This window comes from Crinia signifera, chromosome 1 (genome assembly GCF_055691185.1).
Source record: "Crinia signifera chromosome 1, ASM5569118v1, whole genome shotgun sequence".
Lineage (NCBI taxonomy): Eukaryota > Metazoa > Chordata > Amphibia > Anura > Myobatrachidae > Crinia > Crinia signifera.
In genome coordinates, this window is record NC_139217.1 from 384451110 (window position 1) to 384476513 (window position 25404).

The following is a 25404-nucleotide window of genomic DNA, read 5'->3' on the forward strand; positions in this document are numbered from 1 at the left end:
GACTCTGGCAGCGTGATTTACATGCAGGCGCTGCAAACCATAATAGCTGCGGTTTATTGGAGCCGGCCAGTCAGCTGCATAGACAACTCCCGGCTGTTGTGCTATCGCTCAGTCCTAATTGCCAAACAGAGCCACAGGGACTCAGATATTGTTACCGTATGTCAGGGTCCAGGGTCCCCTGGTATGGAAGATATTGGTACAGAAACAGCTATTTATATCTGAGCTGTATCGTGTATTATATTGTGGTGCTCTTTGTTACCTGTACTTGATTTTCGTTATTTATTTACTGTAATGTTAAATGCTCTCTCTCTGTACTGTTCTATTGTATGCCCTATGCACAGTGCTGCAAAACACTTGTGACATTTTATAAATAACATTTAGTAATAATAGTAGGTAGACACCAAAATTTGGGTGTGGTATGGGGGGTTACGATTCCTACTGCCGTTAGTCAGACAGCGGGTGAGCACAAAGATGCCTATGTCTAGTGTCCGTGTGTCTCTAAAACACTGCCAGCTGTTGGCAGCAAATGAAACTACATCTACTAGCTTTGGAAGCATTTGCTTTAAGCGGGCTTACTAGTTGTATGTATATATATATATATATATATATATATATATATATATATATATATATATATATATATATATATATATATATATATATATATACATATACATACTAGCTGACCCGCCCGTCGTTGCCCGGGAAAACCTTGGGGTTTTTTTGTTTCCAAAATTGCTGAAAAATATAATCTTACAGTATGCTGTGGCAAAGACCTAAGATTGTAATTTGTTAAAGATTCCACCATAATGTTAGAACGTGTTTGCATTCATACTCAATGACGGCAATGAAATCAGGTGTGGTGTTATTGTTTGAAACACAACGCTCCTGAGTTGATAACTTGTATGTGTCGATGAATTCCATTCCACATCCACTCCTGAGATTTAGCACCTATGACATACATCTGAGGGTCAGAAATCACCACAAAATCAGAAAGGGACGTGGCCACACCTCCATTTCTATACTTTCAATGGTAGCTCTTAGGGTGTGTAATTACAGCGCCATAATTAATAAAAAATTCACCACTCCCTGCCACTGCCGCTCCCCTCAACGATCCTGCCTGCAGCAGTCTCTGAGGTCTGGAGATCTGGAAAGCACATGCACCGGGCGTCTCTACCAAACAGTGGGGCAGCCCCTGAGTGTGGGAGCATGTCCGCGGGCCTGGCCACATGATGTCATGACGCAACGCACGCTACCCGCACCACTGCAATGCACCACTGGGAATGGGTGCAATGGGCCAAATTCTCCCCTAAACCCGCCGGGCAGCCATCGCAATCATAAATGGGTGCATTGATAAGGTTTGTAGTGTAAGAAGTTGAAGAATAAGACTAAGATAAAGATTTGCCAAGTGTACAATTTACTCAATAAATCGTGAAAAAATATATAAGTGTACATAGAAGTACAATCAAGAAATGAAAGTAGGATTAAAAAATAAGTTCTGATTCAAACTGATAATTGTTTGGATGGAGGTGGGTTGCAAAAAAAATCTATAGGTGGGGGTATGGATATTGTGGGCATAATTGGTGTTTGGTATACCTACAGGCGGTCCTCAATTGATGGGATTTTCACTAGTGTCACGGTCACAGTGTCACCATAGCGGGATTCCCAATTGGGGTCCAGGTGGTCTTTTAGGAACTCTTTACAATCCCGTAGGTCTCTTCTCTTTGAGCCTACGGTCTCCCTTAATGATAGTCAATCACTGAGGGAGACCGTAGGCTCCAGAAGAGACCAATGGGATTGTAAAGGGGTCCCTAAAAGACCACCTGAACCCCAATTGGAAATCCCCATAGGGTGACACTGTAGTGAAAATTTCTCATCAACTGGGAACCCCCTGTAGGTGTACCAAACACCAATTATGCCCAAAATATCCATACCCCCTCCACCTATAGATTTGTTTCGCAACCCACCCCCATCCAAACAATTATCAGTTTGAATCAGAATTTATTTTTTAATCCTACTTTCATTTCTTGATTGTACTTCTATGTACACATATTTATTTCACGATTTATTAAAAGTCTGGGAAACCCTTAAGGCAGAGCAGTGCCTAACAGTGCAGTGTACCCACTTTGTATTGATCAACGGGTGCATTGGCTAAGGCACAGATTTCTCAATGCAACTGGCCGGGGAGCGCAGAGACGGATATGGGAAAAAAGATTAAACGGTACATTAGGTATAGTTTTTATTTGCTGGTACAGACTGTTAAATAAACAGTAAATTATTTTTTATGTGTTTGTGTGTGTTTTACTGTTTTTGTGTGTGTGTTGTATGTATCTGTCCAATGCGTAAGTGTGTGAGGTGTTCTATGTACAGTATATGTATATTGTGCCTTTGTGTATCTGTGCAGTGTTTAAGTGTGTGTTGTACTGTTTTTTGGGTGTGTTGTGCTGTTAGAGGTATGTTATGTGTGTGTGTATCTGCCTAATGTGTAAGTGCGTAAGGTGTGCTACGTATAAATGTGTGTGTGTGTATCTGTGCAATGTTTGTGTGTGTTCTGTGTATTGTACTGTTTTTGGGTGCGTGTTGTAGTGAATGTGGGTGTGTGTTGTACCTTGAGTGGTGTGTTATGTGTATCTGCTGAATGTGAGGTGCGCTACATATATATGTGTGTGTGTAGTGTGCTTTGCGTATCCTGGCAATGCTTAAGTGTGTGTGTTCTGTGTGTTTCTGTATCTGCACAATGTTTAAGTATGTGTGTTCTGTGTGTTTGTTGTACTGTTTTTGGGTGTGTGTTGTAGTGTATATGGGTTTGTGTTGTACTGCATGTGGTGTGTTATGTGTGTGTTTTGTTGTTGTATCTGTCCAATGTGTAAGTGTGTGAGGTGCGCTACGTATATGTGTGTATGTTGTGTGCTATGTGTGCATATGTGGTGTACTGTGTGCATGTACAATGTGTACGTGTGTGTGGTCTATGTATATCCTCAACTATTCCTTATTGTTTAAAGCCTTCACCATAATGTTAGAATGTGTCATTCATACTCAATGACAGCAATGAAATCAGGTGTGGTTGTTCCTTCGTCAATCTTTTCCCCAGATCCTCAATGAAGGCAAATTAAAACTTGGTGTTTTTTAAATTTCTAAGTAAAATTTTGCAAAAACGGCTTTGAGGTGCACACCACCAGGTCCAGAGGTATCTTGATGCTGAATTTGGTGGCTCTGAGTGCCAAGGTGTGTCTGCAATGCGACAGACACGCACGGTCTTCAACTTATATATATATATATATATATATATATATATATATATATATATACACACACACACACACACACACATACACATGTACATACATATATATATATATATATATATATATATATATACATATACACACACACACACACACACACACACACACAGACACACAACAATCTTCTTATGTATGTTTAAAGATTCAGAACTAAAGGTGCCCATACACGTACTGATTACCCGGTACTTTTTGTGCTAAAATAGCATCGTTGTGCATGCGATGCGATGCTATTTTAGCACAAAGAGTACCGGGTAATTGGTACGTGTATGGGCACCTTAATTTCTTAATAATGCTCATAGCCAATTATTTGTGACTCCACAAGTGAGGACTCAGCTACCAAGTAAAACAAAGTTAAAGTGATGACTTACTTACAGCATAGTTTTTCTTACTATGTGACTACTTTATTAATGACAGATAAGGAATATCAGGAGTACATTAGTAAAAAAAATACCTAGAGCCAAATAATTTAATCACAGCATAACAAGTAATTTACAAAGTCTTCCTGGGATTGAAAGTAGAAAAAACATGTAAGTAGTACACGGACATAAAAGCATAGAACATTTCAACAAAGCATTTGTAGCAGGTTTTCCCTGTGCATTTATGATAATGTCTCCCAAATGGAAACAAAATAATTTGCCAAAATAATGTTGATAAAGTGGTTTAGAAGATGGTTGTATGGCTGTTATTTCTCCGGTGAATCACAGTATGGTGCATTGTCTAGTAGGACCTCTTGTCTCGGCTGCAGAACTGAAATGAAATGCAAACAAGCATAAAATTACTTATTTATTCTTTTTGTCATTTCAACTGAAGATGGAAAATGCCATCCACCAATAAAATGGTCTCTAAGGAAAACAACTTAGTAGATAATACAACATTTTCTAAGCAAGTACAGCAACAGAAAGCTCAAAGGAATAGATTTAAAGCCTGATTAAGAGTTGTATGAGAACAGAGTATGTTGTATGCTGCTAAGGAAGAGAGGGACCTGTTCTTCGCAGTCATGCTGCTCACCTGCAGGAGAAGTAGGGGCACAAATAAAACACACCTCATAGTTCTGCACTTTCATGTCAATATCCCTGAAGCACCTTGCTTGGCACATATGGCTGTAAGTGGAAGAGATAAACTACAGACACAAGCCGTGTGTGCTCAGAGGATGTACATGCTCACTTAAGATATTATTATTATTAGAACAGTCTTTTTTAAAGTTTTTATTTATACAACACAACGAGGGTACCATAGTGCCACACAAGGGGATCTAAATGACAACAGGATATATAGTACAAACTATTACAGTCAGTATATAGGTTTACATAGGTAGTGTTCACACCTGTGCAGGGCAGGACACTGCAGTGTGGAGAGGACATCCCGTGTGCGCTCCGGTAAAGAGGGCATGGTTTTGCAACACGCTCCTCATTCGTCACTTTAGGAAGCATGCCCAGCACTAATGGACATGCTGGGCTGACCCATAGCTCTCTATTCACTTGGTGGTGATCGGTAACGCCAAGTTTCCCCACATGTGGTCAGGCTGCTTTACAGTGCACCATGATAAGGGCAGAGAGAATTTTGACATTTCAAAATCAGTCAGGGTGTAGTGGCCTGCTAAAGCAGCCTAATAAGGGGATTTTTTGTAAGAACTTTCTCTGAATACATTCTGGTGACACAGCTCAACCATGGGATGTAGGAGGGTCCGAAGGAGCTGGGCACCTATGCTAAAGCTTTGAGGGGCAGGCTCCTCCCTTCTGCATCCCAGCATTCCTCAGTTCAATTTCCAGAGCACACTAGGATACATTAACTCAGTATAACGCCTGAACATATCATAACCATCATAACATGACAACACATGAAATGGCATTACTTACTGAGCGTAAGGGAGGGATTACTGTGTCACCAGGATGGATTCAGAGAAAGGGATTCGAACGGTAATTTCTTACAAAAATCCCCTTTTCTCTTTCATTCCTCCTGGTGACACAGCTTAACCATGGGACGTTCAAGAGCCGGTCCTTTGGGAGGGTACACTAAGGTCTGCAGTTCTGATCACTGCTCGCCCAAATGATGCGTCCTCCGACGCAAACTCATGGAACCTATAAAATTTGGTGAATGTGTGAACAGATGACCAAGTGGCAGCCCTGCATACCTGCTGTGCCGTAGCCCCGTGACGCACCACCCATGAAGTAGCAACCAACCTAGTGGTATGAGCATTAATTCTGGAAGGCACTGGTCTGCCAACTTTGGTATAAGCAAAGGCAATTACAGACCTTAACCACCGAGCAATGGTCTGCTTAGAAGTTGGCCATCCCCTTTTGTGTACATCATACAAAACCAATAGTAAATCAGTTTTACAGAGATCATTCACTCTGTCCACATAAATGCGCAAAGCGCGAACAACATCCAAATGTTTAAGTCTGTCCCTATTTCTGATCTCCTCCGGAGGACTGAACACGGGAAGAACAATTTCTTGGTTTAAATGAAACAAAGAAACAACCTTAGGGAAAAACGTAGGAACTGTTCGCAGCACAGCCCTATCATCATGAAATATCAAAAACGGAGACCTACAAGATAAGGCCCCCAACTCAGAAACACGCCTTGCAGAGGCGAATGCGAAGAAAAAGGTCAATTTCCATGTAACAAATTTCAGGTCAGCCGACCTTAATGGTTCAAAAGGAGGTTTCTGAATGACTGATAACACCAGGGAGAAATCCCAGGGTGCCACTGGTTGTTTATAAGGAGGCTTCAGCCACGTAACTCCTTGGAGAAACATCGGTACTCTTTACCTAGCACGGCGCCCATCGCGGGCATTGAGTGCACTAAAAAAATCGGGTGCGACGCGACCGACGCGATGCCCGCGATTTCCCATAGGGAACAATGTTAAATTTCTCAATTGACCCGATTTTTCTGTTCAATGCCTCAATTGACCCGATTTTCCCATAGGAAACAATGTTAAATGGCCCACAGAGGCCAAATAGCCACCCTGAAGTGTGAAATGGCACCCACAATTGTTAACGCCACCCCACGATCAACGTGAACCCGAAGCGTGGCGAGCGCAGCGAGCCCGCGTGGGGCGGCGGTACGCGTCCTACGACCTTTTCATACCCCCACTATCCACGTCGGCGTGGAGTTGAGAATAGTATAGTGTGGCGAGCGCAGCGAGCCACCGAGCCCGAAGCGTGGCGAGCGCAGCGAGCCCCGCGAGGGGACGCGGATACCTGTGAAGCCCGCGTTTACCTGTGAAGGTATCCGCGTCCCCTCGCCACGCTTCGGGCTCGGTGGCTCGCTGCGCTCGCCACACTATTCTATTCTCAACTCCACGCCGACGTGGATAGTGGGGGTATTAAAAGGTCGTAGGACGCGTACCGCCGCCCCTCGCGGGCTCGCTGCGCTCGCCACGCTTCGGGTTGACGTTGATCGTGGGGTGGCGTTAACAATTGTGGGGGCCATTTAACACTTCAGGGTGGCTATTTGGCCTCTGTGTGCATTGAACAGTAAAATCGGGTCAATTGAGAAATTTAACATTGATCCCTATGGGAAATCGCGGGCATCGCATCGGTCGCGTCGCACCCCATTTTTAGTGCATTCAATGCCCGCGATTTTTTTTACCTGCGATGCCCACGATCAAATTCATGGGCGCCGTGCTAGGTAAAGAGTACCGAAACATCTGTACCCCCGGTAACAAAGCTACTTTCTTTTGAAAAAAGATAGAGAAAGCCGACAATTGAACTTTCAAGGACTGAAGACAGGCCCGAGGAGAAACCATTCTGTAAAAATTCTAGAAGTCTGGAGACTTTAACTAGATGTGTGAACTTTTTGCCGTTTACACCATATAAATGTATGTTTTCCAAACCCCATAATAGTTTAAAGAAGAAACCGGTTTCCTTGCATTAATCATGGTACGGATAATGGCTTCTGAAAACCCCTTCTTCTTTAAGATAGAGGTTTCAAGAGCCAGGCCGTCAACTTTAGCCAAGCTAGGTCCTGATGTAAGAAAGGACCTTGACTGAGCAGGTCTGGCCGAACAGGAAGATGCCACGACACTGTCGATAACCTCAGAAAGCTGGAGTACCAAGATCTACTTGGCCAATCCGGCGCTATCAGGATGACGCATGTACCTTGCGCTCTCACCCTCTTCAGCACCCGGGCAATCATGGGAAATGGAGGGAAGACATATGCCAACCTGACCTTCCAGGGCACTGTAATGGCATCCACCGCCCAAGGCAGCGGATCCCTGGTCCTCGCACAGAACCTGTGTACTTGACAATTGTGCCTGTACACCATCAAGTCCACTTCTGGAAGCCCCCAAAGAGCTACAATCTCCTGGAACACTTGTGGATGTAATGCCCATTCTCCTTTCAGAAGCTCCGCTCTGCTTAGGAAATGGACAAGTAAGAGTCAAGGGTGAGAAGGCTGAGCCACAGTAGCAGCACTCAGGAACACAGGAGATACCAGTGGACCCTGCACTGGCCAGGAGGGGAACTACAATAGTGGGTGCCAGGAACTCCCGGCCCAGTGCACAGAGGATCCCACTGACCATTGCTGCTGGACCTGGTAAGTGCTGGGTTCTGGCAAGCTGTGATATGGTCTTTGTATTTTTAGATTTTAGGAGGTACAAAAAGACTGTGTGTTGTCCGTTGGTCTTAAATGGTCAACCGGTGGAGATTGTTGATACTTTCAAGTTTCTGGGTATCAATATTGCTAACGATCTTTCATGGAATACCCATATTAACATCATTATTAAGAAGGCCAACCAGCGCATGTATTTCCTGAGGAAACTGCGACTGGCTGGTCTGAGTGAGAAGACCCTGACCAATTTTTACTCTTGTGTCATTGAGAGCATCCTCACTTATGGGTTATTGGCCTGGTTTGGTCCTTGCTCAGCTGCGAATCGAAAGTCCCTTCAGAGGGTTGTGTCAACTGCGGGTAAGGCAGTGGGTGTTGTTCTGCCAAACCTGCACGACATCTTCCTGAGTCGACTTTCTTCGAAGACAAAATGTATTTTGAGTGATTTTACCCACCCATATAATGACTTTTTCTCCTTATTACCATCTCATAGGCGTTATCGATCAGTTTTATGTAAGACAAAGAGATTTAGAGAGAGTTTTTTTCCAATAGCTGTTCGGATTTTAAATAACTGTAAATCTTAGGGGTGAATAATGTAGGCATGTACGATTTGGTTGTCTGTTATCACTGTCTTTTTATGCCTTTGCTGTATATATGTGCTGTATGCTCTTTTATTTTCGTTTAATGTTCACTGCATGTGGCCATTTTATGATAAATAAAGATTCTGATTCTGATTGTATTTGGCTGTGAGATCATCCATTAACTTAGTAAGGATTCGGTATGAAATCCCAACGGTCATAATCCCGACAAGGGCAAAATCCCGACATATAGAACGTACAGGTGAAACGGTCAACATGACTTTCGGTCGACAGGTCGCGAGGTCGACATGGTTTTTTTCACTGGTTTTTGACCCGAATGTTGACAGAGTCGACATGGACACAGTTGGAAGTGAACCACAGCCGCTCGCTTCGCTCGCGATGCTTCGGGCATGGTGCCTCGCTGCGCTCGGCACACTATTTTGTTCTCCCACCACGCCCTGGTGGATGGTAGGGCATGAAATACTGCCTGTCAGCGCATGTCGGGTCAAAAAACAGTGAAAAAACCCATGTCGACCTCGCGACCTGTCGACCCAAAGTCATGTTAACAGTTTCACCTGTACATTCTAAATGTCGATATTTTGACCTTGTCGGGATTTTAAACGTCTGGCTTTTGTCCTTGTCAGGATTTTGACTGCATCCCCTTAGTAATGGTAGTTGTTCTGGAATGAGACTAAAGCCAGGGTAAGTGTAGGAGTGAGTGGTAGGAGAGGAAGGAGGTGAGGCAATATTCATCTACACACTTAATGAACTAATTATTGAGTTTCTTAAAAATATGGAGACAATTGCATGCTTGAAGGATGAAGGGAAGGTGATAGAAGAGAAAGACTATGACCAGTTGGACAATGTGGGAGCATATCTTAATGGGAAATTATCATTGGAGCTCAGATGGAATAGTGTCAAAGGGGCAGTAACATCAGTACCAGAGACTGGGGTGAATAAGGCCAAGTTTGGCAATCCTGGGAGTGGTGGGAGAAGGAGGTTAAACCTTAAGTGATTTCATGGTGACAAAATCAGGCACACTGAAGTTGAGAGTTGACGGTAGTGAGGGTTGTAGGCCTGGCTTTGAAGTAGAATTATTTAGTAAGTGAGAAAGTGCAGCTACAGGATGAAAGACTTTGAAGTTGAGGAAGTTGGAGTCATATCCTCCATAAGAGTTTAGTAGAGCGAGATCAATTTTGGAGAAAGCAGGGTTAATGTAGACTGGCAGAGTTGGAGAGGGGACCACCAAAGATAAATGGTAATAGCTGAGACAGAAGAGTCAAGGACAGTATCAAGGGCATGGACGTAAAACAATGGTTCCCAAACATTCCGGACACTGGAATATCAGTATGTTTTTTTCATGGCACCCCTAAGACAAATGTTTCTCATTGTAAAATTTAGCAAAAATGATTAAGAAGTGAAGTACATTTTGCTTACATGTCACCCTTAGGTTCATTTATGTGCTGGTGGAGAGGGTGCGGCTTCAGTTTGTCCAAACATTATGATTAGAAGCCACAAGCTCCGGTTTGTCCTATCACATAGACGATAAATAATTTTATTTGGTCCTTGATCACCAAATGGTAGTGCTATAGCTATAACACATTATAATGATGGGCGGGTAATGATAAATGTATAGGTGGTGGACAGAGAGAGGGAGGGGGAAGTTGTTGAAGTTGGAAACTGTACAGAGATGAACAAATAGCAGGTCAAGGGAGTGACCATTGATGTGAGAGGGGGAGAAGGTCCATTGGGAAAAGCCAAATAAATAAGAGAGATAGCAAGATTGGGGAGTCCCCAATGATGAGGATAGGAGACCCAATGGGAAATTGGATAGATCGAATGGGAGAATCAAGTGGATCTCCAGAAGAATAAATAGAAATACTTTGGGGAAATGACAGAGAATATGCAGCTAGGAGATAGGAGTTTCCTGACACTACCATGACATCTCATGTATGGGAGTGCTAGAGTCATGCTGCTTGATTCTAGAGTAGTGTATACTGCAGAATCTATACTTAGCTCAGTGCTTCTCATATCCGGGTCCCCAGGATTCCCTATAAGTGCAAGTTATACATATCTCTGTCATAGACCAAAGGTGTATACATCAACAGTCAACATATTTTATGTGATCCAAAGGTCACACTTATTATTTCACTAGATTTTACGTGATTCTGTGGTGATACCTAGAAATCCCGCAAGACTGGATATGGGAAACACTAAGTAATGTTTAACTGACCCCTATAAAGATGGATCAATTATTTTGATAAAGTATCTGATATGTAGATATCATTTATTTGCGTTATAGCTTAATACCTATGTACATATTTTAATCTACCAAGATAGTACATACACACCTCACAGGACAGGCAAAGAATAGAAAAGTCTGCAAGTCATAAGACATACATTTGCTCAACATGGAAGAAAGATCTGAAATACTATATCATTATAGGACGACTGGTGGATGTAGTCTTACCTGAAATGGCAATTTTACACATTTTGTAACTGCTAGGAACAGTATACACTGGATTCATATTATAGGTCTGGTTGTAGTCACTGTACCCTATAATAATGAGAGTCAGCTCGTAGTTTGTATTCCCTAATGACTCTCCTACTAAATGGAAAGTGACGCTTACCTATCCTGTTGGAATCAGTGTGAACGCCCTGGATAACGGTTGTTCTGAGCAGGATATCCACATCTTGCCCTATTTTTAGCAGCTAGTAAAATAAAAAAACAATCATAAATATAGAGTAGTAGCTGGTTATTAAAAATATTAAGCAGTATATTTACCTCTATTTAATGGCAAAATAGAATTAATCTGTTATCTCTAGTGCAACCTGCCTAACACATATTTTAACATCTGTAAAGCAGGTTATACAGTATAAAGAGTTAGACCAGTGGTTAGGACCTTGAAACATTCATGCTGTGTACACACGGTGCAATTCTGACTAAAGCTGACCATACATATACAGATTTATTGTCAGATCTGGCCGGTTGGAAAAAAACCTGGTAGTATCTGAATGGCAGTTTGGCAGTTTTCCAGCATTTCGAAGCAAAGGGTCAACTGTCATTAGCCCTCATCCATTACCAGGTTTTTGTTCCAACCAACCAGATCAGACAATAAGGGGGACATTTACTAAGATGTGTATTCTACTTCACATGTGATGTTGCTATGGGCAACCAATCAAAATCTGCTTCTTATTTATTTAACACCCTTTAGAAGATAGGACATCACATGTGAAGTGGAATACACATCTTAGTAAATGTCCCCCTAAATCTGTAGATGTATGGCCAGCTTAACTTTCTATTTGACTTTGACTGTGTAGTGAAATTGAATCGAACAGTTTTCTGTCAATAGCAGTTCATTCCTGAAACATGCTCTCGTGCTTCAGGATGTGGAAATCAAACAGAAAAATAGACTGTGCAGGCAAGACTGTGTAATCAAAATCAACTGTGTTTTGCCTGACGTGCGATTCGATCTCGAATCACAAAGCAATCGCACCATTTGTACACACCTCAAGGCCAGAGATCCAAACAATATGACTGCAGGAAATGCCTTACATCCCCTCATAGTAATATAGTAGACAGTAAGTGTAATCTGGGCATTTGGGAACCACTCTGCTAGGGAACACAGATAATAAATAAATATAAATAAAAGATTATTACTGCCCTAACTCACAATCAACATGAGTTGAATGTAATTTTATTTAAAGCTTAATAAACAGGCAACATCAGGAAACAGTCACTAGGTCTACAAGCATTAGGTCGACAGGGTCATTAGGTCAACATAGGGAAGTTCGACAGTCAAAAGGTTGACATGAAGTTTTTCACTTATTTTTGAGCTGACATGTGCCGACAGGTGGTAGTTCATGCCCTACCATCCACTAGGGTGTGGTGGGAGAATTAAATAGTGTGCCAAGCATAGCGAGGCACCGTGCCCAAAGCATAGCGAGTGCAGCGAGACATGCGAGGGGATGCTGTGCTACGTTTCAGTGTCCATGTCGACATTCAGGACAAAAACAGGTGAAAAATTCCATGTTGACCCTTTGACTTCCCAATGTCAACCTAATGCATGTTTATATAACCCATGTCGACCTTCAGTCATGTCGACGTAGTTGCTGTCTGTCCAGTGATCCATACCCCTTACCTCGGATATTTTTTCAGGAGAACTTTCAACTTTGCCTTTCTTGAATTCTTCATTAATTTTCTGTCTTGCGGCTAAAATGAAATAACAAAGAATTAAACTCTTCAGTCAGTATTACTGTCAAGGTAAATACACTACCGTTCAAAAGTTTGGGGTCACTTAGAAATTTCCTTATTTTTTTTTAAAAAGAAAAGCACTTTTTTCAATGAAGATAACAATAAATTAATCAGAAATACACTCTATATATTATTAATGTGGTAAAAGACTATACTAGCTGCAAATGTTTGGTTTTTAAAAGAATATCTACATAGGTGTTTAGTGTTCACGCTAGGCTGTTTTAGCGGGTTGTGCGCCCTGCCTGATTTTTAAAGGGCAAAATGCGCCCTGCCCGTTTTACGGCGCCCTGCTAAAAGAACCTAGCCTGTCCGTCCCCGCTGCGGGCTTCTGCACGCCTGCAAGAGACATTTGTGATGTTGCCGGGCAGGCCCCGCCACGTTCAAGGTGCCCCAGCAACCATCACTCCAATATTCTAAGGGTACATTGTGTTTGCTAATCGCTTTAGAAGACTAATGGAGGATTAGAAAACCCTTTGCAAAAAAGCAATTATGTTAGCACATCTGAAGTGGGTTTGCTCGTTAGAGAAGCTATAAAATTGGCCTTCCTTTGAGCTAGTTGAGTATCTGAAGCATCATATTTGTGGCAGCACGGATGGTGTAATGGTTAGCATTACTGCCTCACAGCGCTGAGGTCATGGGTTCGATCCCCACCATGGTTCTAACTGTGCCAAGTTTGTATATTCTCCCCGTACTTGCTTGGGTTTCCCCCGGGTATTCCGGTTAACGCTAGTAGAATGTCTCTGTGTGCGTGTACATGTGGTAGGGAATATAGATTTTAAGCTCCACTGGGGCAGGTACTGATGTGAATGTTCAAATACAGATGGAGCCAGAACGCGTCCATCTGACTGAGACTCACACGCTTCACGGAGACGGACAGGGTTAGGGGGGGAGGCGGTGGTGACCGGGGGAAGCCGGCGAAAGGGGATGGCGGCTGGCGTTGCCATCGCCATCCCCTGCAAAGAAGAGACCCGCTCCATCAGTACTCTCTTTAAAGCGCTGCGGAATATGCTATATAAGAAACTGTTAATAAATAAAATAAATACATTTGTGGGTTCAATTATATTCTCAAAATGGCCAGAAACTCGACAGTCTATTCTGAATGAAGGCTATTTCATGCGAGAAATTACCAAGAAACTGGACATTTCTTACAACGGTGTGTACTACTCCCTTCAGAGAACAAACAGGCTCTAACCAGAGTAGAAAGAGAAGTGGGAGACCTGGTGCACAACTGAGCAAGAAGACAAGTTCATTACAGTCTCTAGTTTGAAAAAGAGACACTTTTTCACAGGACTTTTGCTCAGGTAACTACATCCCATGACAAATAGAACTCCCTTCTTAGTAAATGTCCCCCATCACCTCTTTTTACATCTCTACCCATGTATATTGTCTTGTAATATTCCACCTACCTGGTAACTGCCATATTATAGTATATCTAGCTCCTCCCTTTATAAAATATATCAATAGGTAATAGGCCAGCTATGTGTAGTATACAGCCATTAGAGTTACAGTGTGGTTGTAGAATATAACATAGCCCCTGAATCATCTTAAGGGGTGTACACACGGTGAGTTTTGGCCAGGAGATTTTTACTAGATAGTCAGAATCACCTAGCACAGTGGTCAGGGAACTCGGTCCTCATTACCCCACACAGTGCATGTTTTGCAGGTCTCCTCAAAGAATCACAAGTGAAATAATTAACTCCACCTGCGGACCTTATACAATGTGTCTGTAACTAGTACACCTGCTGGGTTACCAGCAAAACATGCACTGTGTGGGGTAATGAGGACCGAGTTCCCTGACCACTGGTCTAGCAGATTAGTTGCTATCGCACGTGAAAGACAGTGCAGACATAGCAGTTTTGACGAAGCCACACACTGTGGCCCTTATTCTGGTTGACTCACAAGGCTGCGAATTTCACAGCCTTGAGACTCCACCAAGGCCTCCCCCAGAAGGCATGTGGATGGATGATCTGCATAATCATCCGTTTGCAGCCTTGGGTGCGGGGGAGAAGTCATACGATGGTCGGCAACCATCGAATAATTTCGTCAGTGCTCGCAGATCTGAGACACCTCTATGGTGTGTGTTCCAGACCTGCGGGCCCCCTGACATCCGCTGACGTCAGCTGCCCGCCCCTCACACCCGAGTCCCTGGGCAATTTGCATGGGAACGCCCATGAAACGTTGGTCGTTCCCATATGCAATTTGCCCTGCCCGGACTTCTGTGTGCAAGCAATGTGGGCGCTCGCACACAGCAACTGCGCATGCACATGATAACCTATGCGCAGTCGCAAACAATTGGTCCCCCATGCAAACGCGCAGGGGACCGATTGAATCTGAATGACACAGTTAAAATCACTTTGTACAAATAGACAAAATTGGCATGAAGCCAATATCTCACAGTACAGTTGTCGGTACTTGTTTCCTATCTGGGCGCCCAGGTTTTCTACGTACGGCACCGTAATGAAATCGGATCGCATCGCATCGTACACATACACGATATTGAACGATGCGATGCGATTCGATTTCCCATAGGAAACAATGTGAAATGGCTCAATTTAGCCAAATTCTCATAGGAACAATAGTAAATGGGCCAAAAACACCCCTGAACATTGAAATGTCCCCCCAAAAGTAGTTGACGCCACCCCGCCATCAACGTGAACCCGAAGCGTGGCGAGCGCAGCGAGCCCGCGAGGGGCAGCGGTACGCGTCCTCCGACCTTTTCATGCCCTACTATCCACTAGGGCGTGGAGTGAGAATAGAATAGTGTGGCGAGCGCAGCGAGCCACCGAGCCCGAAGCGTGGCGAGCGCAGCGAGCCCCGCGAGGGGACGCGGATACCTTCACAGTTATACGCGTCCCCTCGCGGGCTTCCCAGGTGTCCATGGCGACGCGGACACCTGGGAAGCCCGCGAAGGGACGCGTTTACCTGTGAAGGTATCCGCGTCCCCTCGCCACGCTTCGGGCTCGGTGGCTCGCTGCGCTCGCCACACTATTCTATTCTCACTCCACGCCGACGTGGATAGTAGGGCATGAAAAGGTCGGAGGACGCGTACCGCCGCCCCTCGCGGGCTCGCTGCGCTCGCCACGCTTCGGGTTCACGTTGATGGCGGGGTGGCGTCAACTACTTTTGGGGGGACATTTCAATGTTCAGGGGTGTTTTTGGCCCATTTACTATTGTTCCTATGAGAATTTGGCTAAATTGAGCCATTTAACATTGTTTCCTATGGGAAATCGAATCGCATCGCATCGCATCGTTCAATATCGTGTATGTGTACGATGCGATGCGATCCGATTTCTCTACGGAGAATAGCATGGTGCGCAATTAACTTAGCGGGCGCCCAGATAGGAAACAAGTACCCAGTTGTCTTACCTTCCAATGCCCTGGGGTCATTTTGGAAAACTTGTAGTCTTGTTCTGTGCAATGTCTTGAAAAGCTTAAGAACCTATAAATAAAACAATTTTAAAGCACGTTAGTCAAATTGTAAATAACATATTGTATATAAGGAAACTAGGAAGTGAAGTCTCAATGGGCCAGACAATAATACCACTTTTGCATTGCAAACACAAGGTGCCCATACACAGAGCGATCTTGTCACAGCAGCATGCTTTTTGTACTAGATGCGTTGCAATCTAGTACAAAAAGTATGGGCTGCACATACTTTATGTGCTGCTTGATATGTGCGGGAGCGCGCATCGCACGGGGAAAAGACACCTTCAGGTCTGACCCAGGATTTTATGCCTGGATCTTTTCCCATTTATTTTAAGTACCACCTACAAATATGGGTCACTTGCTTTCATCTGCCCCCTGGCTGGGACCTACCAGTCAGCCCCTGGTCACTGCTGCTTTAATTGGATATTGGTTCAGAAACTAAGGAGCTTGTTATGTGGTGGCTGCAGTGCACCATTGAGTCATATAGTAGTGTCAAGTAGTAAGTACATTATAGGCGTACTGATATCAAATGCAAAGTGCACACACTGACAGGGAACCTCACAGAACTTTGTAACAAGACATTACATTGGCAGGGATGGCAGCACACTAACCTTCATCCTGTGTCCATACCTCACTCATCCTCGGCTCCGCCTCCTCCTCAGGGTCACAGTCGCACTGCTGTACTAGCTGCTCCCTATCAGCCAATCACAGCACAGCATGGCAAAAACGCCCATAGTGACGCCAAGTTTCTAATTTAAATGAGTCAAAACCCAGGCTATGCGCCTAATACCCACGACCGCCTGTGCCCAAATCCAAGATGGCCGACAGAGAGGAGAGCACATCCGACATTGAAATGCGTCGATTTGTCGCTGAGCAATGACGTCATGCTGGCAGTCAATAGTCTCCTCCCAGAGACCAGGGAGCTACTGCTGCATGATATAGGGCAGCGCTGCTTCAGCCATGGCTGATGAGATAAGCAAAGCCCAGACAGCTCGGCCCGGGGGCGATACCATATTCGGGAAAATCATCCGTAAGGAAATCCCGGCCAATATAATCTACGAGGACGATCAGGTAGGCGGCATCCTGCCCCAGGTAGCGCCGCTGGCATTTTACTGCAGGCACTCTGCGCTATGGACTATGTCACGGAGATGTATTGTATACAGCCTGTAATGGGCAGGGGAACCTGAGCACATGGCTGAGGCAGTGATTGGCACTGGCCCAGCTGCAGCACCTGTCACTGTGGATGAGCCCACATGCCAGGCAATGATATTCCGCCTGGTGCCAGGAAGCCGGCCCCCTACACCTCTGCACTATCACAATGTGATTAGTACAGGCTTGGCTGAAATTGGCTTCTAATTCACTTTAAACTCCAGCTTCTTATTCACCTCTTCAACCTCGTTTAGTACAGAATGAGCAGTAGTCCCTCTTATTCCACCAGATAATTCGGTACTTATATGTTAGTTGGGTGCCCACTAAGCTATAGTTAGTTGGGTGCCCACTAAGCTTAGTTTTATGCGTCCCCTCACGGGGCTCACAACGCTGGCCATGCTTTGGGCTCGGTGGCTCGCTGCGCCCGCCACACTATATAAAAATCAACTCCATGCCGACATGGATAGTGGGGGCATGAGCGTACTTACTATAGTGGGCGCCCAACTAACATATAAGTACTGATAATTCTATTGGCAGAGTAGCATTTTGTACAACCCTAAATATTTACTAATTTTATATGCTTTTTAACTAATGGGGCGATTTAAGCCCCATTTCACCATCTGACTATTTTGCTTAAGGCCCCCATACATTACAACGATTTTGCACAATTTCATTAGATTATGCCGATATATCGTTTGTAAGGTGGCAAAATGTGTTTTCCTTCTGTCCGTTCGGCGGACCCATGAGTGTTAGATAGAAGCCCCTAGGTCACAAGTGCTGCATTATTGATTTATTGGATTGAAAATGTAGTGCTTTTTGTGCATGCGATATATGAAAAGGAATTTAGGGCCCCCATACACTATGCGATTTTGGGACAATTTCATCCGATTTTGGCACCTTTTGCCGATAACTGGGTGAAATCGGCCCAAAATCGCAGGTGTGTGACATCCGATGTGCAGTCCAGTGCGCATCGGACCGGATCAGGGAGGTCGGACGGTCAGCACATAAGATCACGTCCGACCTCCCTGTATGCATATGCCTGCCCACCTGACAGGCATATGCATGCAGACTGACCGGGGGGAGCAGTGGGGCGGGCAGCGGGTCCCTAAGCGCTTAGCTGGCGGCGCCGGCGAGTGCTGACCTGGCCGGGCGGTGTGACGGGCTGTGCAGTGCAGTGGCGGGTATTAGATTTTTAAAATACCAGTCAAATGACTGGCCGTTCTCTGATTGGCTGAGAGTCAGCCAATCAGAGAATGGCCAGTCATTTGACAGGTATTTTAAAAATCTAATACCCGCCACTGCACTGCCCGTCCCACAGCACTGTGTTGATATCTGTGATCACACTGCCCGGCCAGGTCAGCACTCGCCTGCACCGCCAGCTAAGTGCTCAGGGACCCGCTGCCCGCCCCACTGCTCCCCCTGGTGAGGATCACTGTCCGCCCCCTGCCCCTCACCGCCCGCCCCCCTGCTCCCCGACGTGATAAATCGCAAGCGATTATCACATGAAAAATTTGGCTCATCGAGTGCCAAATTGTATGTGAGCCTCCCGGGGAGCTGCCGGGCTGCTCACAGGAGAATTGGGTCCGACTTGTCCTAAGGACAAGTCAGCCTAATGTATGGGGGCCTTTAGACTGGCATTCCCAGCCCATCAGATATATCTTATGGTACATATGTATACCAGAAGATATTTTGCATGCGATTAATCATGGCTAGATATATCTTATGCAAAAATAGCACAAAAGTACAAAATCGTATGGAATCACTCCCTGGAATATCCAGGAGGAGTTGAAGGGAAATTGTATCCCAATACAGTGTCAGACATATCGTTGTAGTGTATGGGGCCCATTAGAAATGAAGCACAAATCGCTGTGTGTATGCCCATAGAGTCCTATTGGAGAAAGAGCGCTATATAAATAAAATTATTATTATTTATTATTATAATGTCGGTCTAACTATTTCATCTGGCGATCTGATTAGATTTAGCATGCATGCTCTAAATCAGGCTTGTCCGACCTGCAGCCCTCCAACTGTTGTGAAACTACACATCCCAGCATGCCTTGCCATAGTTTTAGCATTCCCTAATAGCATAACTGTGGCAAGGCATGATGGGACTTGTACTTTCACAACAGCTGGAGGGCCACAGGTTGGACTTTTACAGCACATAGAATATTGTTTTTTTTTTGGGTGAGGGGGCGACACTATTTCATACATCCACGTGGACTCTGATTGGGAACGGTAAAGTGTGCTGTGCACACCGGGTCCAGAGTGAGGCACTTGGCACGATACATGGCGAGCGAAGCACTACATTGATTGGGGGTCAACGTGCTCACTTGTTGAAATTGACACCAAAAAATGCAAATCTCATGTCGACTTTTTGTCAGTGTCCACCATGTGCATTTTGACTGTATTTCTAGAAACCTTAGAACTTTTAATATGGAGCAGGGGTGGCCAAACTGGTCCTCGAGATCTACCAACAGGTCACATTTTCCAGACCCTCTAGCTCCTGCACAGGTGTAGTAATTACTAACTCACATATTCAAATGTGCTGCATTCATTCCTAACTGACACATTCTACAGATCCACAGGTGGCCTAAAAAAAAAATCCATGCATTGTTGGTCGATCTCAAGGACCCCTGAGCTAGAAGCTCTTGGCTGAATAAATGGGTTGCACCTCAGACACATCATAGCACTATGGGCCCGATTCAAACCTGCTTGCAAGTCTGCATTTATTCAGAGCCTAGTGAGCAGTTTAACACTGCCATGATTAATGCACGCCACCCGAATTCCCTAGCTACGCTGCAATGCAGATGTATGCTTACACATCCGCTTGCAAGCGCCCGTACAGAGGAAAAAAACATTGGTGGTTATCTACCATCAAAGATGTTTCCTCTGCTCACAGCCGAAAGGCATTCCAGGATTTACTTTTTGGCTGCCCGGTCTTTGAATTGGGGGTGGGTGTTTCTATGGGATCAGCCACCGCGGCGGGGGTCTGCACATGCGTATTAACGCCTATGTGCTGACCCCCACCATCGACAGAGGGGACGAATTCGCTGCTCTACGAGCAGGTCTGAATTGGCCACTATGTCTCATTAACAGCTACTTTCTAATACAGATTTGTCCACATACATATAGCCTCCTTGCACGTTTCTCCATGCTGTAACTTTGCTTAGTAATGCAGAGTGTATTTTCATGCAGCTTATTCCATAAAATACTTCTACACAAAATCATGTGAATAGGACACACAAGCAGCCTCTGCTGATTAAAATGATATGCAGCATGCTTATACTCTTTGTGCGAATGCAGCTGTATCTGCATGCGAACTGCTGCATTTCTGGAGAAAACACGAATGTTCCATTTAGGCCAGTATTCAATGCTCCCGATTCACTGTTTTTTTATCGGCGAATCGGGCTGTTTTCACTACTTGCGGTGAATTTTTTTCACTGAAAATATGATTCACACTATTCATGGTTCACCGAAAGCGAACTGTGAATGCCGGCCAGTTCTCCGTTAAACCAGCGAATTGCAGCGAGCATGAATTTCAATGGGGTTTTCACTGAGATTCGCCGAGAGTGTATTCAACGCTCAAATGCAGAACTGCTTTCTCCATTGATTTTCGCCATGATTCTCCGTTTTACATTCGTCATCTTTTTTAGGTGAACTGGAATGTGATCTTTAAAAAAAAAAAAAAAAATGTGCCCCAAAAAAATCAGATTTTTACACATTCGCCAGCAGGAGGCTGGGAGCCGCTCATTAATATTCATTTATTCACTTCACTCTGGTCCCGGCTTGTTACGTGCGGGACCAGGGGAGCGGCTCCCTGCCCCTCCCGGGGGGCAGCCTCTGCTGCCTGTGCCCCGGGAGCCCTCCCCCACAAATTCTGGGGCAGGCAGGGAGGCTTACAGCTGACTAGGGACAAACTTTGTAGCTGCTAGCTGATTACGTGTTATGTTCTGTCATTTTCACTGGCTGATAACTAGTATAGATGTAATCACTGTAACTGAGGTAACTGCATTCCCTTTAGCAAAATGTTAGTGCATATGTGAATCGGATGCAACAAGTTGTGTACTCTTTAATTAATCCTCAACAAAATAGAATACATATTGCATTGGGCATTAGTTGCTATACCAAAACTTGGAATGTGAACAGCGTAATGCCTGCAACCTAATGCCAACACTGTACTAATGCTAATGAATGCATTTTAACACTATCTCTGAACATGATGCTTTTACTGTCACATTTGTCAAAAACAGTAAAAAGTAAATGTTCACATTTTGACAAATTCTTTTCTGTTTGAGCAAAGCTCCCAGCTGCCCGCTTACATGTGCAGCATGAGGATGCGCCACACAGGTTCCTGACTCCAAAGGGAACCAAGCTCTTCAGGATGTATTTAGAATTACACATAGCACAACATGCAGTAATGCTCTTTCCCATTGTGTTATTGTCGCCTTCTATATCCATGCATCCAGTCTGTCTAGACATTAGTTTGTGTTAAGCGGACTCTTTTATCGTTCTCTAGCTCATGGAGTGCATTTCACTACAAGTATTCTGTGTGTATGGAGTGCCTGAGGTGTGTTTTATTATTTACTGTCTCTTATTTTCTTCTTCTTTAGTGTGTTGCGTTCCATGATGTCGCTCCACAAGCACCAGTACATTTCCTAGTGGTGCCTAAGAAGGCCATTAGTCATTTATCTGATGTGGTCCCTGCTGATGAAGCTGTAAGTGAATGCTTGTTTTTAAATGGATGAATAACCTATTTCTCCAAAGCCCATTGCGGATACACAGCCTAAAGCTGTAGCAAAAGATACGCGTCTTCCATGTACTGTGTCTAAACAGGGCAGAACAGGATCCAACAACTGAATATATTGTAAGGAAACCCACATATACGTTGTACTATGCAATGTCTTTGCTTTATCCCTGTCACCCGGATGCAAAATATAGAAAATTAAATTTATATACCCACACCCGGTGACACTTGAATTTACAAGAATGTAATTTGGTTCAACTGCCTGGGTCACGGGATTAGCTGTTGCTTCATGTTAATCTCCTGACTCCCATCCACAGTCACAGCTGTGGCAACCTCCTTCTGCATTTCTGCCATTGTGACTCATGTCTGTCCTCAGTCAGGATCACAGATGGACATTGTCACATCTGCAACCATAGGACAGAATTGCAATGCAATGTGAGTAGGACGCACTAGCAGACTCTGCTGTGTGTTTTTTTTTTTTTATAACACTTGTAAAGTGTTCACGCTAGGCTGTTTTAGCAGGGTGCGGCGTCCTGCCCGGTTTTTAAAGGGGAAAATGCGCCCTGCTATATCATTCGGCCCGTCCGTCCCTGCCGCCGCGTGAATAAATGCTGTGTGCATTCGCACTTCATCTATTCACATTAACTAGAGAACTTGGGGGAGACCCAGCACCTCCATAGGTGCTGGGCATGCCCCCAACAGTTATGTTGCAATGCTGATGCAGGACAGCACTTGCATTAGAAAAAATCTGCAGCTGCTATATTGTAGCACTTCAGAGACTAGCATATTTTAGTAAAAGGAAACCAGATGCTAGAACATTGTCATGTGCCCTGCATGCCAAGAGGGGTTGTTTGTCATGATTTATGACGACACCTCTACTACCTGTCTGCATACAGGCCTGGTCAGCAGAAGTCAGGAGAGTCACTCTCCTTTCAGTATTGCGCTGAAGCACTATTCCAGAAAAGGGTATGTGTCATAGGGTTGACACAAGCATTATGTCGACAGTCAAAAGGCCAACACTGAGTTTTTTTAAACTTTTTCTTTTGTCCCGAATTACAACGTTAGTCAACATGGACACTATCAGTGTACCGCATGGCCCTCGCATGGTTTACGGCACTCGCCATGCTTCGGGCACGGTGCCTCTATTATATTTTCCTCCACGTCCTAGTTGATGGTAGGTTATGAAATACCGCCAGTCGGCTGAAATAAAAAAATAAAACCTCATATCGTCATTTTGACTGTCGACCTTCTTACCATGTTGACCTAATGTATGTCGTCCTTCATAGTGTCAACCTAGCAGCCGTATCCCCCAGAAAAGATGTAATCAATGTAACCCAAGACTGCTTTATTTGTATAACATATGTGGATGCTGGGTTTTTGCTTTCCACAGTATATACACAACATCAGGGCAGCTATATGTATGCACCCATTCTAGTCTTCCAAGCGTCACTGTAATATTGCATACATTTTTTACATTTTTATTACGATTTTGATCATTTACAAAATGATTTCTGCAGGACTTAAAGATTTGAGACTGGATGGTGTGCAATTCCTTAGGTTCTATAGAAAAAGTTTCGTAGGTCTTTCATCCTCTGACTAACTTAAAACTTTCAAAAAGAAAATGTAAATCAATTGAGGTTTTGGATTGGCTTGATTTAGTGTTGTTTGGGCCTCCTATGAATACATGTAGTAGAACACATAGGAGTAGTAACAGATTGCTCTGGTACTACTGCAGAAAGCCGGATAGGGAAGATGTTCTATTAAAAGTGACAAGAATGATGAAATCTAGCAATGCTGTGTATCCTGTAACCGCAGCTGTGAAATCAAAGATAAAGTACAAGTCCTGTGTCTGATTTGGCATTCCTGAGCATTAAGGAAGGGATACTGAGGAGGTGGGTGAAGTATTTGGGGTGGCAATAGTCAGAAATGTGAGGTAAAATTATGAATTTGGGGTTCCAAAGAGTTCAAATAACTTTCCTGTTTAACACAGAGGTGAAAAACTTATTAAGAAGTATACTTACCTGACCCTCCTTCAGGTTACTAGCATCAGTATTCTGACTGCCGGCATCCTGGCCCCTGGTCATCCCTATGTATCCCCTCCTTAGTTGTCCACGTTGTGTCAGAGAAGGTCTCTTGTCATGTATGTATTATGCCGTATTGCTAAATATTTGTTGAACTGTGTAAAAAATGCACTGTAGATTTCTGACTTCTTTTTCTGTGTTCAGTTACTAGGACATCTGATGTATGTTGGCACAAAATGCGCTGCTGATCAGGGCCTGGCAAAGGGCTACCGGCTGGTGTTAAATGAAGGACCAGATGGCGGCCAGTCTGTGTACCACCTCCACCTGCATATTCTTGGCGGACGGCAGCTGGGCTGGCCTCCAGGCTAATAGCCTGCAGTCTACTACATACCAACAAAGCCATCTCAAGCTTTCCTGCCAGACAAAATCAGTTCTGTCATTTGTTCAGACAGGGCTGGATCTACTGTTAATATGGCTCATGGAAAAAATAAAATGAGTTTTTTTTTTCTTGTATTTTGTGTGGAATTTTAAGTGTTTTATTTACTGTAAATTGGCATTCCATGCAGTCTTGTTATATTTTTATTTATTTGGTTGCTGCCTCCTTTGCGCGTATATAAATATAATGCTTATGATTCTAGTAGCATCTGTTGCAAATGAGATAAGAAAATTGGTAAAATGATTTTACAAATGAGTGCAGCTTTCAGAGGCGTACTCTACATCCCATTTTCCGTTCTGCCTTGCTGCATTTATCACAGTCTGTGAGATGCCCATACACATTACATTAAGCCAGTGTGATCATATTTGCGAATTATTGTTTTTAGAGTTAATATACTCTTTTAATGGAACACATGTTGATGCTACTGGCTTTTTTTATTTATTGCTATTTAACATACTTCTAATCCAATTAATTGGAATTTCCAGATATGAATCCTTAAGATAAAATGCATTATCGTGTTCAATGTTACCCTTACATCCCACTGCAAGTGTTTGCAATGTGCAGGATTACTTCCCTATGCCATTTTAGACAGCTGAAGCCAAGGGCGTAACTACCATAGGTGCAAGGGGTGCAGCTGCAATGGGGCCCAGCGCTGAAGGGGGCCCATAGTTACCATCTAAGTAATATGTTTTGCATACATTTATCACCATCAGTTGCTAAATAGGGGCCCTTATAAGCTTTTGCTATGGGGCCTACAAATATCTAGCTCTTGTATATTTAGGACTACACTGTAGGTCAGCATTTCTCAAACTGTGGGTCCCGACCTCAGTATGGGGCATGGGTCGCGACTCCATGTTGCTGACCATCAGGCTGATGACTTTTCTAATCTCAGTCAGTGATTCAAGGAGTCTGAAAAATCTGTTGGATTGTCTGTTATTTTAG

The 25404-nt window shown here is 44.0% G+C and overlaps 2 protein-coding genes across 3 annotated transcripts; one reads left to right on the forward strand and one right to left on the reverse strand.

The window, feature by feature from the left end:
* Nucleotides 1-3683: 3683 nt before the first annotated feature.
* Nucleotides 3684-16918, reverse strand: LYRM7 (LYR motif containing 7). Of its 2 annotated transcripts, none has more exons than XM_083151542.1 (5): nucleotides 16743-16918; nucleotides 16053-16125; nucleotides 12574-12644; nucleotides 11062-11143; nucleotides 3684-4052 (listed from the first exon to the last, which is right to left on the reverse strand). In XM_083151542.1, the coding sequence occupies exons 1-5, from the start codon at nucleotides 16749-16751 to the stop codon at nucleotides 3988-3990; spliced, it is 300 nt and encodes a 99-aa protein (XP_083007668.1). In that variant the 5' UTR covers nucleotides 16752-16918; the 3' UTR covers nucleotides 3684-3987. The 2 variants fall into 2 exon arrangements, with proteins under 2 accessions (XP_083007668.1, XP_083007670.1); XM_083151544.1 differs by having other exon boundaries at nucleotides 16724-16916.
* A 74-nt stretch (nucleotides 16919-16992) lies between these two features.
* HINT1 (histidine triad nucleotide binding protein 1) lies at nucleotides 16993-24539 on the forward strand. The gene is made up of 3 exons (XM_083151541.1): nucleotides 16993-17183; nucleotides 21872-21976; nucleotides 24231-24539. The coding sequence occupies exons 1-3, from the start codon at nucleotides 17073-17075 to the stop codon at nucleotides 24393-24395; spliced, it is 381 nt and encodes a 126-aa protein (XP_083007667.1). The 5' UTR covers nucleotides 16993-17072; the 3' UTR covers nucleotides 24396-24539.
* The last annotated feature ends 865 nt before the right edge of the window (nucleotides 24540-25404 follow it).

Coding starts and splice junctions, on each gene's coding strand:
- LYRM7 (XM_083151542.1), bottom strand. Junction 11,144..12,573: donor CTCCTGAAAAAATATCCGAG/GTAAGGGGTATG, acceptor TTATTTTACTAG/CTGCTAAAAATAGGGCAAGA. Junction 4,053..11,061: donor CACTGATTCCAACAGGATAG/GTAAGCGTCACT, acceptor ATTTCATTTCAG/TTCTGCAGCCGAGACAAGAG.
- HINT1 (XM_083151541.1), top strand. CDS start 17,073: ATGGCTGATGAGATAAGCAAAGCCCAGACAGCTCGGCCCGGGGGCGAT. Junction 17,184..21,871: donor TAATCTACGAGGACGATCAG/GTAGGCGGCATC, acceptor CTTCTTCTTTAG/TGTGTTGCGTTCCATGATGT. Junction 21,977..24,230: donor TGGTCCCTGCTGATGAAGCT/GTAAGTGAATGC, acceptor TTCTGTGTTCAG/TTACTAGGACATCTGATGTA.